Here is a 16560-nt window from a genome sequence, read left to right as displayed (position 1 = left end):
CAGGAGCGGAGCTTCCCTTAGGGAAATTTAATTTAGGGCAGCTGCCCTATCTTAATTTTTTGGATAAAAACTACATATATTCATGTATGTTCTTATATGTAAAAGTAAATCTGACTTTTGAATCCCATAGAACTCGGATTTAGACATTTAAGTAGGCAAACGAAAGCTTTAGATAAGTCACACAACGCTCGTATCTTGATTTATTTTATTTGATATCATCTTCTCCGAGACTTTTGGCGATCTTGAAGAACTGGTCCACGAGGGATAAATTTTGAGAAACTCCGAATTTCAACGCAATGAGAAGCTACTTCGTTATTAGTACAATATCCATGCAATCCCTACATATCAAAGTGCAACTAAAAAACTTGTGCACTTTTACAACTATTAATATGTTTGTCCTAATAAATATAATAAAACTTATCAAATATCATGAATAATAACATTAAAAACTTTAAAATAGATAGATATTTTTCGTATGAGCGTGCTACATAGAGCGAGATATATTCAAAAGTCTTGATCGTGCCAAAGTTAAGAAATATTTTTAGAAAGATGCTATAGCTTTTCTACTTCCTAGGGCCTTTGGATGGAATTAAAATTTCACTTTTGGTACGTTTATAGGGTTCTACTTCTATTTAAAGATGTTGATACTAATAAACAACTTTTATCTTTGAGTGATGCGATTAAATCTTTGATTGGAATCCTTTCAACAATTTTTAAAACTGACTTACACAATACAAATATAGGAAAGGGGCAACCCCCAAACTTCCCATGGTTCAAGTTAAACAATAATGCATGCCTATGAATTTGCCCCACCAAATTTTCAGAACGTCCCCCGCCAGTTCACCACTGCTTGCAAGGAAGCTGCAATGTGCTGGTCTTTTGGGGAGCCCTGCTATGATCAGCAAGGAAAGATCCAATGGGCGATCCAGACAATTTTGCCCCGATCACTGGGAGAAACATCGACGAGTACCTAATGACAGTACAACGCTATGACCTGAAACTCCAAGGATGCATGCGAAAGATTGGCGGTCCATTGCGAGTGCAAATATTTCGCAACTAGTTAAGCCCACACCCCATCATCAGATGTCGCGCTTCCGAGTTTTCAAAAAATGTGAAATAAAATCGCGGACATGGGTTATGGTGTATCTTGTACACATATAAAATTTCATTCCAAAATATGACCATGTGTGACATGTGGAAAAAACAAAAGACCGAAGTGAATAGCATTTCATAACTATTCACATATCATTTGTATTTTTTGTGCAGGCCAGACACTTTAAAAAAAATGAAACTTCGCAGACGCATAATGCACAAGCACTACATAATATATTTCCCAGATTTGCTTTTGTATTTTAAAAAACTTGGAAGTACGACATCCACGGATACAACTAATTGCAAATGAGAGTTTTCCGTCCATTGCGAACACTGCAGGATTATGCTAGGTGGGGTTGCGTCGACATTGTCCATATGTACTGCTGAATCCAGCGCCGCCGCTGCTGCCGGAGATAGGGGTTGCCCTCAGGCTTGAATGCTTTACAGTCATCCTGTTGGCGTTGTTCAGGCATCGTAGGAACAAGGGCGAATGGCAATGTTGCTGGGTGTCAGTTGACATAACTTTGACCACATATCTAACGTCTTTATTTGTAAACCGAACAAATGAACTGTAATCATCCCGTAGTCTTCAAGACAATATTTACTAGAGTTTAGTCCACGTATCCAACATTCTGAAATTTCTACAAGCATGAAAGTAAACGGAAGACATTACAGGAGGTTCGGAGTTCAGTTAATTAATAATAAGTGAAAACACCATTAGGAGGGATCACATTCGTACTCTCAACCAAACAAAATGTACACGGGAGCAGTTCTCTTGCTTAAAATGGACACATACAATTGTTAGATTCACTACAAACTCAATTCTTTTCTCATATTTTCCAAATCATTCGGCATATATTATATAATACATTCAAGCTTCAATTATTCTAGCACTCCTCTGCGATCAAATGGGCTCAACTATACTGGCTGGCATCAATGGCCAACCGAATGACAAGCACGGCCAAAATGAATGGGCACCACAAGATGATAAAAATAAACAACTCTACTAACTATAAATAATATGTACAAACGGGGACCAACGAGATAAATCCCAGTCGACCATCAACGAGCATATTCTCTTACTAAACCTTGAAGAGCTCTCGGTCTCCTCTGCTCAAGCTCTTTGTGGATATGTCTTAGAGATCTCAAACACCTCGCTGGAAGGCAAGCCTGAGGGCAGGCAGCGTATAGTCACCAGAATACTCCTTTTTCTTTGCAGGTGTCAGCACTCACCAGAGCACACCTTGTAGTACTAAAAGGTGCCTTACCATGTCAAGCTTCTTGATTGTCCTGCTCTCTCGTGTCGATTATTTCTTCTTGGCAGTACAGTGCATTTAGCTCTTCTTGCAGCTGCAAGTAACGCAGAAGACCCATCAGACACATAATCATCTTTCACGTGGTATTAATTTCCACACTTGTTTTGCCATTTGTATGATGCTCTATTTCGATTTACCACCCTCCCCCAACCCTTAGCTGGAGATTAAACAATTCAACTCTTCACTGCAGATGATTCTTAAGAAGTCGTTTGGAAGCCAGGTTTTCATTTCATTTGTAGCATTTTGAAATGAATACATGTATTCATTTCATTTACATTGTAATTCCAGAAATGGACACTTGTTTGGTTGCCACAGGAATTGTAAATGACAGTAGAATTCAATATTGAATTTGTTTGGTTGCCACAGCAATTGTGAATGACAGGTTTCAGCTTGGAATTGTGATTACACATGGCATCATTTTGCTGGATTTCCTAAATGAAATGATGGTCAAATTTTGTGGCAACCAAACAGCCCACATATGGAATTTTAAAATGAATTCCAGGATTCCAGGCTCAAATGATGGATACCAAACGACCTCTAAGTGAAAACATAGGGGAGAAAACTCATGAGAAGTAGCTTGACACTGACCTGAACATGTTTCAGCTTTGACGCAATCAATTCATCAGTTAAAGAAATCATTCTGCAAGAGACAAATTTAGATTAATGCTTGGATTCTCAAATAATTGTTTGACATAAGAAATAATAAAGAATCTAAAAGCTAAATTACTGAAGAGAGAACAAAGATGCATCCTAGTCATGTTAAAATCTTGATTGGAGTACCCATTGAGTCTGACAAAGCCCAAAAATACACCATGATTTTCAGATTATGCTTAGCTGTTTCAGTACAAGATCTCTAAGACATATCCAGAGATCACTTTCTGCAGATGGCATGTACTATTTTTCATTTAATTTGACACACGAAGTCCCAAATTCACTAATGTCCACTGGATTTCCTACCACAGAATAATGCAGAAAGCAGTGTATTTTTAGCTAGTAACTACTAGTCAAAATATCATGAATTTGTTTCCTTGGAAACATTTATCGGTGAGGCATTACATCATACTTATAAAACTTTAACTCGGCTCACTACTGAGTTGAATGAGAAGATAGCTACACACACCTTGCAGAAGTAACTCAAAAAAACATAACTGGTGTGGGAGTAGGGATTGGAGAAGGCAATGAAGCAAAAGTGGAGGCAAGCGGTAGAGGTTGGGACAATGTGAAACAAGTAGACACGAACAGGCAGAACCCAAAATTAGCAAGACATGCACAAGATTGTCATGTGGTAACACAGTAACATGGAGATGATAAATGTTGCGGTTGGGTTAGGTTGGGTTCTAACTCTTGACGCAGCACATGCACACAGTAAAGCAGAAAAAACAGCGCACAGAATCAGGCAGCATTATCACTAATAATGCAAGAGAGCAACCTGATATCGGCAATGACAAGCAAAAGTCTAGCATAAGTCTAACAGATCACTGACATCCAATTGAGGTGTAGAACAGAGTGGTTTCATGCAGTAATTATAAAGAAAGTTTAGTGTTCACTGTTCGCAAATGGAAGTAGAAATTTCTCAATATACAAATTTTGGATGTGAGAGGATATGGTTACCCTTCCAAATACCAATTGCCAAGTAATTGACCTACCTAGATTGTAAATCGAATATTTTAGCAAGAAGTGTCCGTTCTCCCCCAGCACCTCCCGTTTCAACCTGGCAAAAAAGGAGCACACACTTATGCGTCGATTTTTTTTTATAGTAGCTATTCCACTGTACTGATCTTTGCAAGTGGATTTTCTATATATATTCATGCTTACCCTTGTATCACCCTCCACAGTCTGAACTCTAGACTGGAGCCCTGGAAAAAATAAAGTATTTTAAACATAGAAAGAGAAAAATAGAAACTTCCAGTAGCTACAGTAGAAAAATTACCATCCGTTTTCTCATTCTGTTGCAAGTTACTCATTAGGTTCGTGATGAGATCCTGGGAAAAGAAAATGGAATATGGTTACAGTACCGAACAACAAATATTGGTACCACACATGCGTTAAAGGTATTGTACTGAGTTACTTCCATACTTGCTGAAATGTGGTCTGCTGTACAAGGTTTTGAAGATGGGGAATCAGAACTGATGCAGAAACTGAGCTGTTGGAGAATTCCTTCCGATATTGATTATTAGACTGCAAAACCGATGCATTCAGGCATAAAAATAGAACAGAGATAAAAGAGAGGAAAGGGATATGAAGGTGCTCAATATTGTGCGTACAACAGCCATTACTGCACTGAGTTATCAAAAACAAATAAATGCAGAAGTACTACTGCTCCAAAATTGGGAACCTCTACCCTTCTATACCTCATAATCTTTTAAAGAGTCTAAATTCTTAATGAGTGGACATGTTAACAGCATGAGGGAGTGCATACTAATGGCCTAAAAAACGTATTAAATGCAGAAAATTAAGATCCAGATAAACTGTACACAATCAATAAAAATGATATGCGCCACAGGCATATGAATTAGATTTGATATACATAATTCAAACAGGGCAAATAAGCTCTACACAATCAATAAAAACAACATGCACCACAAGCATAAGAATTAGATTTGATATACATAATTCAAACAGGGCAAAATTGTCCATTTTCAACATATTTTCTACTGTACATGCTTTAGAGTTCAGTTCTTGCATGTGACTAATCCAAGAATTCAGTACCGTAAACCAGATATCAGTATCACCTGATATGCAGTTGATGTTTCTAAAAGAAAATAAAACATCTTATTCAGGTTACACACGTTCACACCAAATATGATCAAAGTAAAGAAATGGAGCCAAATAACTTCTTCAGAAAGATAGTTGCACAGACCTTAAACCATCGCATTAAATTGGAACTTGTGTAGTTTAATTTAAAATCAGAAAAAAAAAATATCACGAGTGTTACATCAAGGGAAAAACAAAAGATTAAGTGCAATAATATGTAATCACAATATAAAAAAAAACTCTCCAAGTGATATGTTTAATCAAGTTTAGATAAGAAAGCGTACCACTGGCTTGGCCTTCACTGGCCAAGCACCAACACTGGCTGATTTTCTCAGTGCAGATCCCTGAGAACTCCCAGTATCAGTGGTAACTCATGGTGAGGTGCATATTCATGTAGAGTGCAGTACAGATTTTTATGAATACTCCCTCCGTCCCGTTTTAATTAACTTAGGAGAGAAAAACGCTTCAGAAATTAATTTTTACAGTCCAGTCCTATACAGTTTCAAATTTTAAAATAGACTCCCTAAGATCTGAGATCCATTCCACCAGCTCTCCCCAATCGATCGATGGATCAGCTGAGATCGATCGAGGGAAACGGAGGTAGCCGCCAACGTCGAAGGTGGCGGACAGCACGTACCCGCCGGGTGGTCGGCCTGCAGGTGGCCGGCTTTGTCGACGAGGGATCGGCCGCCTCGACGTCGATGACGACGACGGCGTCGTCTGCCTCCTTCGCCCCGCGCGCGGCGGCGCCGGCGTGCACGTGGGAGCTGGCGTGAGGGTCCATGGATCGATCTGCGGCGAGCTGGACGGAGCACTTGATCACGACGAAGCGATCGAGCGGGTCGACGATGGATTGGGCTTGGGATTGGCGTGAGTGCGCACGGTTTGGCTGGGTCGAGCGGACTGATTCGAGGACGTGCGGGTTTGGCTGGGTAGAGCAGCCTGATTCGAGGACGTGCGGGTAGGGAGTAAAAAACGACACGGGTTTTTTTGCAAAATTGCGATCGAGTTAATTAAAACGGGACGGAGGGAGTAGATTTTAACCAATGCTTACCTCCTGTGGTCTAGGTGAAATTTTGACCACTGGAATTTCCTGAACCTGTCAAGTAGATTTTATTTAGTTTCCTTTGAAATGGTCTTGCTCTGCTATGGATCACTATCTACTGACATGTATGCATTGCTCAACTGGTAACCCACCTTTGCCAGATCAAAACTTTCGGATGTCACTGAAAATCGGCCTTTTATTTCAACCTTAGGTTTATCTCCCAAGGAGCCCACATACCCTGCATAAAAACAGAAAATCACATGCCTTTCAATGCACAAGTCACTAGGGATTAGAGTAGACAGGAATATTCTCTAAGGGTCAACACTAAGCCAATGTTAATGCGTGATTCCAAGTCTTTTCATCTACATTGAGAAAAGTGGTGAAATTTTATGTCAGAACAATGGGTGTTTATCCTACTTCCAGAAAATTGAATACGAGCAGACAGGGCACTTTCAGAAGCACATTGAATGATGTGCTGCTGTGTAAGCTAATGTTAGCCCATGGCAGCAGGTTTTTCCTGTACATTGACAAAATTGGTGCATAACAGTGTTAGAACAAGGGTTGCTTTATCCTACCTCCAGAAGACCGAATAGGGGCAGACAGACTATTTGCAGAAGCACGAGTTGAAAGTGACAGAGGACCACTAAGATCATCAATTTTTCCAGCGTCATTCTTTTGTTTACTAGATACTGATCGACCTCCTGCATCCCTGTGATGAGGAACAACAATCAAATGCAATTTAAACTGGTATGCTAATGCAAAGTACTAATATAATAGAACTTGCGTTAAGGAAGAGATCTTTTACAGTACCCATTATATATCACTGTCCATTCTTTTCAATCAAGTGTACCAGATTCTTTTTTGGAGGACATCAAGCGTATCAGATTAGTGTGGATTTGGTTGTACTCTACGGTAAGTATTGGAAGTAGCATTCACTTAGGGGGTATAACTATGATAAACACTTCTAGTTATTAGTATAGGGACACAACAAAATATCCAGTATGCTGGCGGATGGAAGTTAAAGATAATCAGTGCATAATGACTTTTAACAATATACAGTTAGATTATGCTCATACTCCATCCACATGTAAGGAAACTCCAAAATGTGTTATGTCCATGAATGCTTGGATATGCAAATTCGATTATCTATCAATACACTTATTTCAGAAATGAATTGGGTCATGATTTATAAATAAGAATTATCAGAACTCCATAGGTGAAATTGAAGAACTAAACAACAGTCCATTAGAATATAAACAGATTAAACCACATTTATTATTCAATCTGGAGCATATGCAATAGATCCAAATGAATGGAACTAGTCAGTGAAAACTGTTAATATACCTATCAATAATAGGACCTCTTCCATTGACGGAACTATCGCCGGTACCAGAATATATAATTGGGCCAGAGTAAGTTCTTTGTCTTTGTTTTTGTCTAACTTCACTTTTACAATTTCCCGCCTCAGAACCATGCTTCGGTGTAGAGCATAATGAGTCATTTTCTGATCCATCAACCTTCCATGCAGAATCGGCATTGCCAATGTCAGAAGCCAAATCTTCATCTGATTCAGGGCCATTTCCACCTGGATTTACTGCAGTGGCACAAGTTCGTTCACTGAAATATAACAAACTACTATGAATACACTATTAAGTATTAACACTAAAGGAGGAAAGTAATACAGAAATATGCATCAAGGTTCACTGATCCTCTTGTTATAAACCAAACATTGATCCTATAGAGTTGAATGAATGCTTAAATGTTACATACTGATTCGACCTATGGTTACTTCCATTCAGAAGTGTTGATTTTCCAAGATGACTCTCGGAAGATACATCCTGCCAATAGAGCATTCAAAGACATATTGTTACGATTCTTTCTTGCATGTAAGAAAACATTTGGTAACAACACAACGGGGAATGCAAATAATTTTAGTCTTAAAAGTTAGTGAAAAACTACATAGCAGTGACAAAAGGGTTGAAGATCTTTATCCTATACAGTTTCTATCATCAGTAGTTCACTACAGCACAGATTGAAAGTCATTAATTTGAAACTGAATCAAATCAAGCAAACCTTCTCAACTTCAGTTGTTCTGTCATCATTCTCCTTTATTTCAGGTGGATCGTCATCATGAATCTGCATAAGTTCGGGATTACTTGTAAGGTGATATCATAGGCACTATAACCTAAAGATTGTATTGGTGATGTAAGCAACCGCTTTACCAGTAATGCCTGAGCCTTTAGATCCTCAATATCAAAGTGCCATGCGCTGACACCTCGTTGGTACTCACTCTGTTGGACGGCAATCACAGACGACAAGAAAACAAGCTAAGTGGATTGAAAGATGGAATTCCATATATGCATTTGTTAAATAGAAAATTAATATGGAATTAGCTATACACAATGTTTTAAAAAAAGTTACGGCACTATCGTGATGCATCATGCATATCCCCCGAAAAAATTACAACAGCACCGTACAAGATTAGATTCCAGCAAAAACTCCACAGCGAGCAAAAGCACCTTAATTTGCATGGAGCCATAATATGGAATTAGTTATATAGAACGTTTTCAACAATTACAACACTATGATGATGCATTCCCCCCAAAAGTTTACAACAAAGTTCTGTACAAGATCAGGTTCCAACAAAAACTCTACAACGAGCAAATACACCTTAATTTGCAAGTAGCCATGATATTCTATGCAACTGAATAAGATGTGACTACCTAACGCTTCGTTTGGATGTTTGATTTGGGGTTAGATATTGGGTATTCGGGAGGGATTCAGGCCGAATTCAAGAATTCTATATGTTTGGATGGTCTAGGTATTCGGTGTAGGTATTGGGGCTTAATATCGAGGTTCAGTTTTTTTTGCCTGAGAGGAGTTGTCCCGAATGTTTAGCCTCAACCCTCGACATCGCTCCATATTCGCTGTTCCCGAAACGGTATCGTCTTCTCCGCTCCTATTATATCGATCTCATCGCAAGAGGTGCTCCCAGCTTCTGTGCAGGAACCCTAGCCTGACGTCGGAGCAGAGAACGAGGCCACAAGCAGCGATCAGCCGGCATCCGGCGCAGGTACCCCGCCGCTGGCCCCCCTCCCCTCTATTCCCGTCCGCCCCGCCCTCCCCTTCCCTCTCTTGCCGGCCATAGGTGCCTCGATTTCCTCTGTTCTAATTTTTCTGCCATACGTCCTCTGTCAATGGGTTTGATAGGCTGCTGTCTGAGGATCCCTAACGTACTAGTGAATATGGCCGTTGTTTGATGTTACCTGTGAAAGTGCGCGCTACATATAATACTGCAAAATCGATAGCCTGCTGATGTTTGATGTTGCCTATGAACGAACTAGTTAATATGGCTGCTGCTTGATGTTTCTGTGCAAGTTTAGCAGGAATTACGCGCAATGGACTCCGGAGATGGACCGTGCATGGTTGGGACTTGGTATTATCATCTCGTTGTCGTTTATGATGGAACTTGGTATTACATTGCATTACGCTTCGTTTATATTTGCTCGGTATTATGTTGTCACGAGTAGTAGAATGCTATGTTGTTGTACATTGTCCACACGTATGTACTAACATGGTACTGTTCAAAATCTAATACGACAGCAATTCACCACTTTGATCATCCAAACAACATTTGCCATTCAACCTTAATATCTAGTCCAAGTGATGAATATCTAACACAGCCAAACGTAAATATTGGTATTTGATCTCAATATCAATATCCTGGATATTGGATATTCAACCCAATATAATGCCTAGCTTCCCAAATCAAACATCCAAACGAAGCGTAATTGTTTGCATGTGAAACAAAACAGGTCTTCCAGTGAGTTCCAGACAAATGAATTGGTCATACAAACGAATGTCTTAGCTCAAACATGTTTTGGTTATCTTCTTTATATGAAGAGAATCAAATTATAACGTACAAGAGGTCAACTTCTAAAAATGGGTGGCTGTGAGTCTTATTTTGTTTTACACTTGGTCCGTTTCAAAAGAAGTGTCGCAAATTTATCTATATTCGTATGGATCTTCCACTAAATTAAGTCTAGATACATGTGCATCTAGATAAATCTGCAACACTTATTTTGGAATGGAGGGAGTAGATCCTAAAATCATCAATTGACATAGTACAATCAACCAACAAGTCATTAACAAAAGCAAACATATATTTAATTATTCATATAGTCAGCTGACCAAACTAATGCCCCGATTGCAAGTTCATTTTGCATAGAGCCTGGAATTACATCACATAGAGTGTGCGATTGCATACCATGCCATTCAAGTTTGTGTAGTAAATAAACTAAGTTTACTTTCATTGCTCTAATGGGAATAAAAAACTTCACTGAAAGCATAGAATAACATATGAGTGTTGATTTCACAAACCATAGAAAGTGCTTCCTGTTCGGAAGAAGCCAGATGTGCTGCATCCTTTTGCTGGAAAGGCACAGTAATTTAGTGTGATATAATTGTCCCAGTGTGAAGTAAGAAAATAAGATATCAAAAGAGCAAAACCTGGAGTGTCTTCACACGCTCCCATAGAGGGGGCAAATCAGTTATAATACTCTTAACTGTCAGCTGTGGGACCTTTGCGTTCTTAAAAAATGAATGCTTCAGTAACTTTTCAGCTGTTGGCCTCTTGGTTTGATCTTTTACCAAGCACATTGCAACCATTTCCTTAAAAGACTGTAATTAAAGCAGAAAAACCTTCATTAGAAGGGTAAAACATTGTAATCTAATATATCTAATCTGCACGTAACTGAAACAGCTTCCTAAGACAAGTAGGGTCAGTAAAACATAACAAAAAGACATTCACAAGCCAATAATTAGCTAAGAGGACCAGTACTACCTTTGAGAATTTTCTGTCACGGTCATAGTCAAGACCTGGTGGGGCATTTTGAAGGGTCATGAGAAGAACCTGCATCCAAAATGATAAACCGCAGTTAAACAAAAAGTGTATATACAAAGGGTTGCAACCTTTGACAATATCCTTGATTCACCACAAAAGTTTGTACACACACTAACTTCATGGACAAGACCACCTAGCTTATGCTTAACTTCTACAATATTGCTGTCATGGAAAGAAGATATGCACAGTAGCATAATGGGATTTTACCCAAGGAACAAGTGCTCTTTTCCAGGCAAAAAAAAGTGATGTAAGCACAGGTACTTTTTCGTATAACAGTAACATGAAAAATGATGAAAATTTCATGTCTGCAAACTGCCAATAGGACACCTTGATGCAAGTTTAAATATAGGAAAAATTATAATGACATTGCTTAAACACCTGTTACTAACGGTTGCTCATTCCAAAACAGGAAAACTGCAATAATATAGGAGTATTTTTATTTTTATTTGCAGAAGAACAACTCATTACCTTCATGGGAGGATACTTAGAGAAGGGAGCATGACCATGTGCAAGCTCCAGTGCAGTTATTCCAAATGACCAGATGTCGGCTCTGTACATAGGGTAAAAATAGTTACGAACACACCTCGAATATAGAATACTCTCTCCATTCCCATGCATTGGGTGTATATATTTTTCACGATTTTGACCATAAAGGAAGGCGCGGGTGCATTATTGCTATGACTTTGCCCAACATACCCGTGGGTGGTTTACCGTGCATGCAGCTTAAATTAGGCAATTGTTATTGTGCATGCAGCTTTTTCTTTGGAAACCTGTGTGCGTGTAGCTTGATTTGGTTGTGCCTAGGCATGCAATCTTCAATAGCTCACATGGGATTAATAGCACGGATAAGGAGGTGGCATATCAGTCGGGGACAGGGCAGTTAATTCTATAGAACGTGTATTATTTATGGTTACAGAGATATTTTTCATGGGTAAAATCGCCCACAACTATCGAACCAAACTAGTTAATCCTAGTTCTAGATATATGTGCCCTGTTTACGGACATGATAAAAATACAGAAATGCAACCCAAAGAGTATTGCAATTATAGAGTGGATAGATAAAAAACGACAAATGTAACAAAGATTGTTAGAATGATTTTTAAAACTAGAGATAGCAATTCAAAAACTATATTTGAGTGACCTCAGATGTACTAATGATGCATGCTGCCTAGGGTTGAAAACGGAATGAGCCGACGGAAGCGACAATTGAACATAAAGTGCAAATATAGTAGTTATACTACTTGGGCATCCTTCGGGCTGGGCCGGGCTGAAGAAAGCCTGACGCACGAAAACTGGTCCCAGGCCTGGCCGCGCCCATCGGACCGGCGGGATGGGCCACCTCCTATTTTGCTTATTTGGACTACCCAGGCTCGGCTCGGCCATTGGGCCAACATTTTCAGGCCTCTAGGACCAAGAATTTCAGGCCGAGCTGCCCATGCCCAGGTATGTAGTAGTACATAGGTTGGCCTGGTTGCAAGTGTTATGTAGGCCCTAGTTTCATGCATTCCATGGCCCGATGAGCAAGAGAAATGACCAAGTCGGTCTACTATTTCATACTTAGGCCTGGCTAGGATATATTTTCGAAAAGTTTCAGTATTTGTTTTTTCGTAATTTCCTTGTTGTTTCTGTTGGAACTGGCTCTCCAGTTACCTTTTCCATTTCCTTTTCCGTAAAATACCGTTTCCATATCCTTTTTTGCTCTCTGTTTCCTTTTTCTCCAGAAAAGGACGGTGTTCCGTTTTCAACCCTACTGCCAATGTAAATAGCTTGTTTATAGTGAAAAGATGATAGTCATCTGATGGACCAATGAAACTAATCAAGTGGCAACTAATGCATCAAGGTATTCTAGACTACACACTAGAGTAGCAAACATAACATGAATATGATATTCAAAACATACTTGAAGTTATAACCGGTTCCAGGCTGGAGAACTTCTGGAGCCATCCTAAACACCAAACCAAAAAACATAGCATGTCAAACATCTTCTCAAATGTTTAATAATTATTGAGCCTCTAGAAGAAGAAATTTTGAGAAAATATATAGCTACCAGCACGGGGTTCCCACAAATGTATTCCTAGATCTTTGTCTATCACCTCTGTCAAACAAGCAAGCAGATACACCGAAGTCCCCAAGCTTTACTATACCAGGGCTATCGACAAGGATATTACCCGCCTGCACAATGTCATATTTAGCAAAAGTGCTGATGAAATTAGCGCAAATTAAACATATACAGCAGATTAAGCTAACCTTGACATCTCGGTGGATATGTCCTTGCCTATGGAGGTAATCTAGAGCCTTTAGTGTTTCTTTTAGAATAGAGCAGATGACAGGCTCTTCGAGGCCATCGGGGTATCCAACCTTCATTAGGTGTAAACATGAACCCTCTGCCATGAACGGCATTATCACCCAAAGGTTGTGATCGACAACGAACGAGCAATAGGCCTTGATGACATTCGGATGATCTATCAAGCTCATTATCTGAGCCTCCTTCCGCACATCATCCTGCAGAGGACATGTATACATATTAGATACCACTGTGAGATGCTAAATAATACACTACGTACTAACTTCAAGAGGCAAGCGGTACATATACAAATACGTTCCCTATGAGATGTACTTTCACTGGTTGGTGTACTGTTTGGCGCTACTGAAGCGGGCACGCAATACTCCTGGTGATCATGCCAACTAAAAAAAATATGCAGTTACAGTTCCTTGCAACGAAGACGCAATTTAGAAAAAGTACTGCATCCTACTTTTCGTTAACCGCATCTACATTCCATCTAGGGGCCACAAGCGCACTGTCGGAGAAGAATTTGTGAAAGTACTGAATAGCAAAACAAAGCATGCTGGAATCGTGCCTAGCAATACAGACAGGAGTCCCACCGTATCTCAGCGGCAAGGGTAGTGCAAGTCAGCAGAAAAACGATGAAAACCCGACGATCAAAGTATAGTTCACGAACAGAAGTTGCTGAATCAAGTATGTATACATATCAGATACCAGTATGAATATACAAATCCATTCATTATGAGATGTGATTTCACTGTCAGGTGTACAGTTTGGCACTACAGAAGCTGGCAAGCTGTAATCCTGGTGATCATGCCAGGTAAAAATCCTTGCAACGAAGACGCAATTTAGAAAAGTAGCGCATCCTACATTTAATTCACCGCGTCTACGTGCCATACAGAGAAGAATTGGAAACTATCTATGTGATTTGTGAAATCAACCAATAGCAATCGAAGCTTACCAGAGTTGTGCCTAATAACAAACTAAAAGTACAGATAGGAGTCCTACTGTATCTCCAAACCAGCGGCAAGGGCAATGCAAGTCAGTAGCGAAATGACGAAAACAGAGGATCATCAAAGTAAAATTCACGGGCAGAGATTGCAGGATCGAGTATATCAACTCCTCAGATAGAGGTAAGTCGCATGATCCAGAGTCACCGTCTCAGCAACAAACAGGGTTGCACAGAGAAAGGGATGGGTAGATCGATCGATCAGCCCGGCTTACCACAGACCAGCTCGAACGAAGGAGTGTGTCCGCAATGCGTTCCTAAATGACCGATCAAAACCCTAGGACGCGCGCCCTCGCGCGAGCGAGGGAGAATCGGAGAGGAGAGCTGTGACAGAGAGAGGGGATGCTCACGAGGTTACTGTTGACCCGATCGAGATCGAGGCACTTGACGGCGATGGTGGTGTTGGCGGGGAGGAAGACGGCGCGGTAGACGACGGCGTTGGCGCCGAAGCCAATCTCCTCCATGAGCCTGTAGTCGTCGGGCGACGCGGTGAAGTCGGGCGGCGGCGGCGGGGCCGCCGCCGCCGCGGACGGCAGCGAGGCCCGCCGCATGCTGCCGCTCCTGACCATCGCGGGCGGGGGGCGCCGATCGCGGGCGCGCGGCCGCCGGCGGGGACTGCTGGGTCGACTGGGGGCGTTGGTTGACTGGTGTCGCGCGCGTAGGAGTGGGGACTCTGAGAGACCGAGGGGGGCGGAGCGGGGTGAAACGGAGGATTTTGCGGAGGGATTGTTTCTGGCGTGGCGTGGTGTGGCGGGCGTGGGACGCGAGGGTGTTTCCGGGTATGAGGATGACTTGTGGGGACCGGTGTGGTGGGGCCGGTGTGGAAGTGGGGGTAATAGGTGGTGGTTGGGGCAGGGTGGAGTGGCCTAGGGTGGGAGGTGGATGCGGCCGGTGCGCTGGGCTGAGAGATCTCCGCCTCCCGATGTTGGTCTGTGAGCTATCAGCCGGATCGTCTGTGCGCAATGCGTTTCACCATCGGTATAAAATACGGTATAGCCAGCCCATCTAACGGCGTGACGTAAACGACAACAAATATCTGTAAAAACTCAGCCTAGTGGCTAGATGTATAGTGATCAGCCTCTTCGCACATACTAAAAGACATATTTTCTCTCTCTCTTCTTCGTAATGAATGCAGAGTCCATGATGTTTAGTCATTTGCGGTAAAAAATGAGCACTACCATAGCCATGTTTGACCGCACCCTACCCACCACTTGGGCCTAGATTAGCGAGGATGTGCGAAAGAGGTACCCTCCGAGACCCACGGTGAGCTGTGATGATTGAGGCGACGACGCCGGTGGCGAGGACGATCAGCGCGCGCTGAGCTCTGCGGAGTGAGTCCTTCCAAAGCGCGTGGTAACGAGCCCTGCAAGCATCTGTAGACTTCTAAAGTTGTCTCGCTAGACAACGACCTGGGAGGAGCGCGGCCGCTAGTTCATGGCGGTAGAGCTCGACTTACACCGTGCGGCCGAAGAGATCGCCGATCGGGCGTCGGCAGAGGCCACATTCCAACAGGTCGCCCTCCACGCCGTGTTGGGGGCGGTACAGGTGGCCCGCAAGTAGACAAACTTCATCGTCGTGTAGGTTTCATCGGAGCAGCGACAAAAGGATCCATCGGCGGTGCGGAAGTCGATGGCGTTGCAGCAGGCGGCGAGGGCCGCCGAGATCGAGTTATCGGCGCCATCATAGCCGCTCAAGCGACGGTGCAGGTAGAGGCGAAGCAGCGGTAGGTCATGACCCATGCCGGGACCATGAGGAGGCATGCAACTCGAGAGAGGATGCGATGCGCCAACGAAGCCATGCGCCCGTGGCAACCAAGGGATGACGAGGGCCAAGCCAGCTACGCCGACGATGGGCATGCCTCTATGCAGCTTGGTTTAGTGTGATTAGGTTTACTGTATAATGGAGACATGTAGCCACCTAAACAAAAATCAAGATTTGTTCCATTGACTTGCGGGCAACGGGAAGGTGTGCGGCCTGTCCACGAGATGTCCTTACGGCAACAAACCCAATCCAATTTAGGTAGAGTTGGCTCTAAAAGAGACATGCCCGTGGAGCGCGGTAAATTTAGGGCATGTTTCTTAGAATATTCTCAGCAGGGAAAAAATAGGTGCGATTTGTCATTTTCGTGAAAATGCTCAGCTTCGTAGTAATCGACAA

At 41.9% G+C, this 16560-nt stretch overlaps 1 protein-coding gene across 2 annotated transcripts; it reads right to left on the bottom strand.

The window, feature by feature from the left end:
• Positions 1-1840: 1840 nt before the first annotated feature.
• Positions 1841-14987, bottom strand: LOC124701225 (serine/threonine-protein kinase BLUS1-like). Of its 2 annotated transcripts, none has more exons than XM_047233272.1 (22): positions 14754-14987; positions 13358-13612; positions 13158-13282; positions 13011-13055; positions 11579-11660; positions 11051-11119; positions 10717-10887; positions 10588-10638; positions 8430-8498; positions 8281-8343; positions 7978-8045; positions 7552-7824; positions 6783-6916; positions 6360-6445; positions 6217-6261; positions 5447-5506; positions 4485-4586; positions 4339-4390; positions 4224-4264; positions 4055-4119; positions 2997-3048; positions 1841-2442 (listed from the first exon to the last, which is right to left on the bottom strand). In XM_047233272.1, exons 1-22 carry the CDS (start codon positions 14970-14972, stop codon positions 2365-2367), a joined length of 2205 nt encoding a protein of 734 aa, XP_047089228.1. In that variant the 5' UTR covers positions 14973-14987; the 3' UTR covers positions 1841-2364. The 2 variants fall into 2 exon arrangements, with proteins under 2 accessions (XP_047089228.1, XP_047089229.1); XM_047233273.1 differs by having other exon boundaries at positions 7987-8045.
• Between the last annotated feature and the right edge of the window lie 1573 nt (positions 14988-16560).

This window comes from Lolium rigidum, chromosome 3, assembly GCF_022539505.1.
Source record: "Lolium rigidum isolate FL_2022 chromosome 3, APGP_CSIRO_Lrig_0.1, whole genome shotgun sequence".
Classification (NCBI taxonomy): Eukaryota; Viridiplantae; Streptophyta; class Magnoliopsida; order Poales; family Poaceae; genus Lolium; species Lolium rigidum.
This window is presented reverse-complemented; position numbering and strand designations above follow the sequence as displayed.

Bases quoted from the DNA above. Each gene is read 5' to 3' on its own strand.
- LOC124701225 (XM_047233272.1), bottom strand. From the start codon at position 14,972: ATGGTCAGGAGCGGCAGCATGCGGCGGGCCTCGCTGCCGTCCGCGGCG. The intron at 6,917-7,551 runs GTATATTAACAG...TCCTCATCACAG, and splicing joins AGAGGTCCTATTATTGATAG to GGATGCAGGAGGTCGATCAG. The intron at 6,262-6,359 runs GTGGGTTACCAG...TCTACTTGACAG, and splicing joins AAAGTTTTGATCTGGCAAAG to GTTCAGGAAATTCCAGTGGT.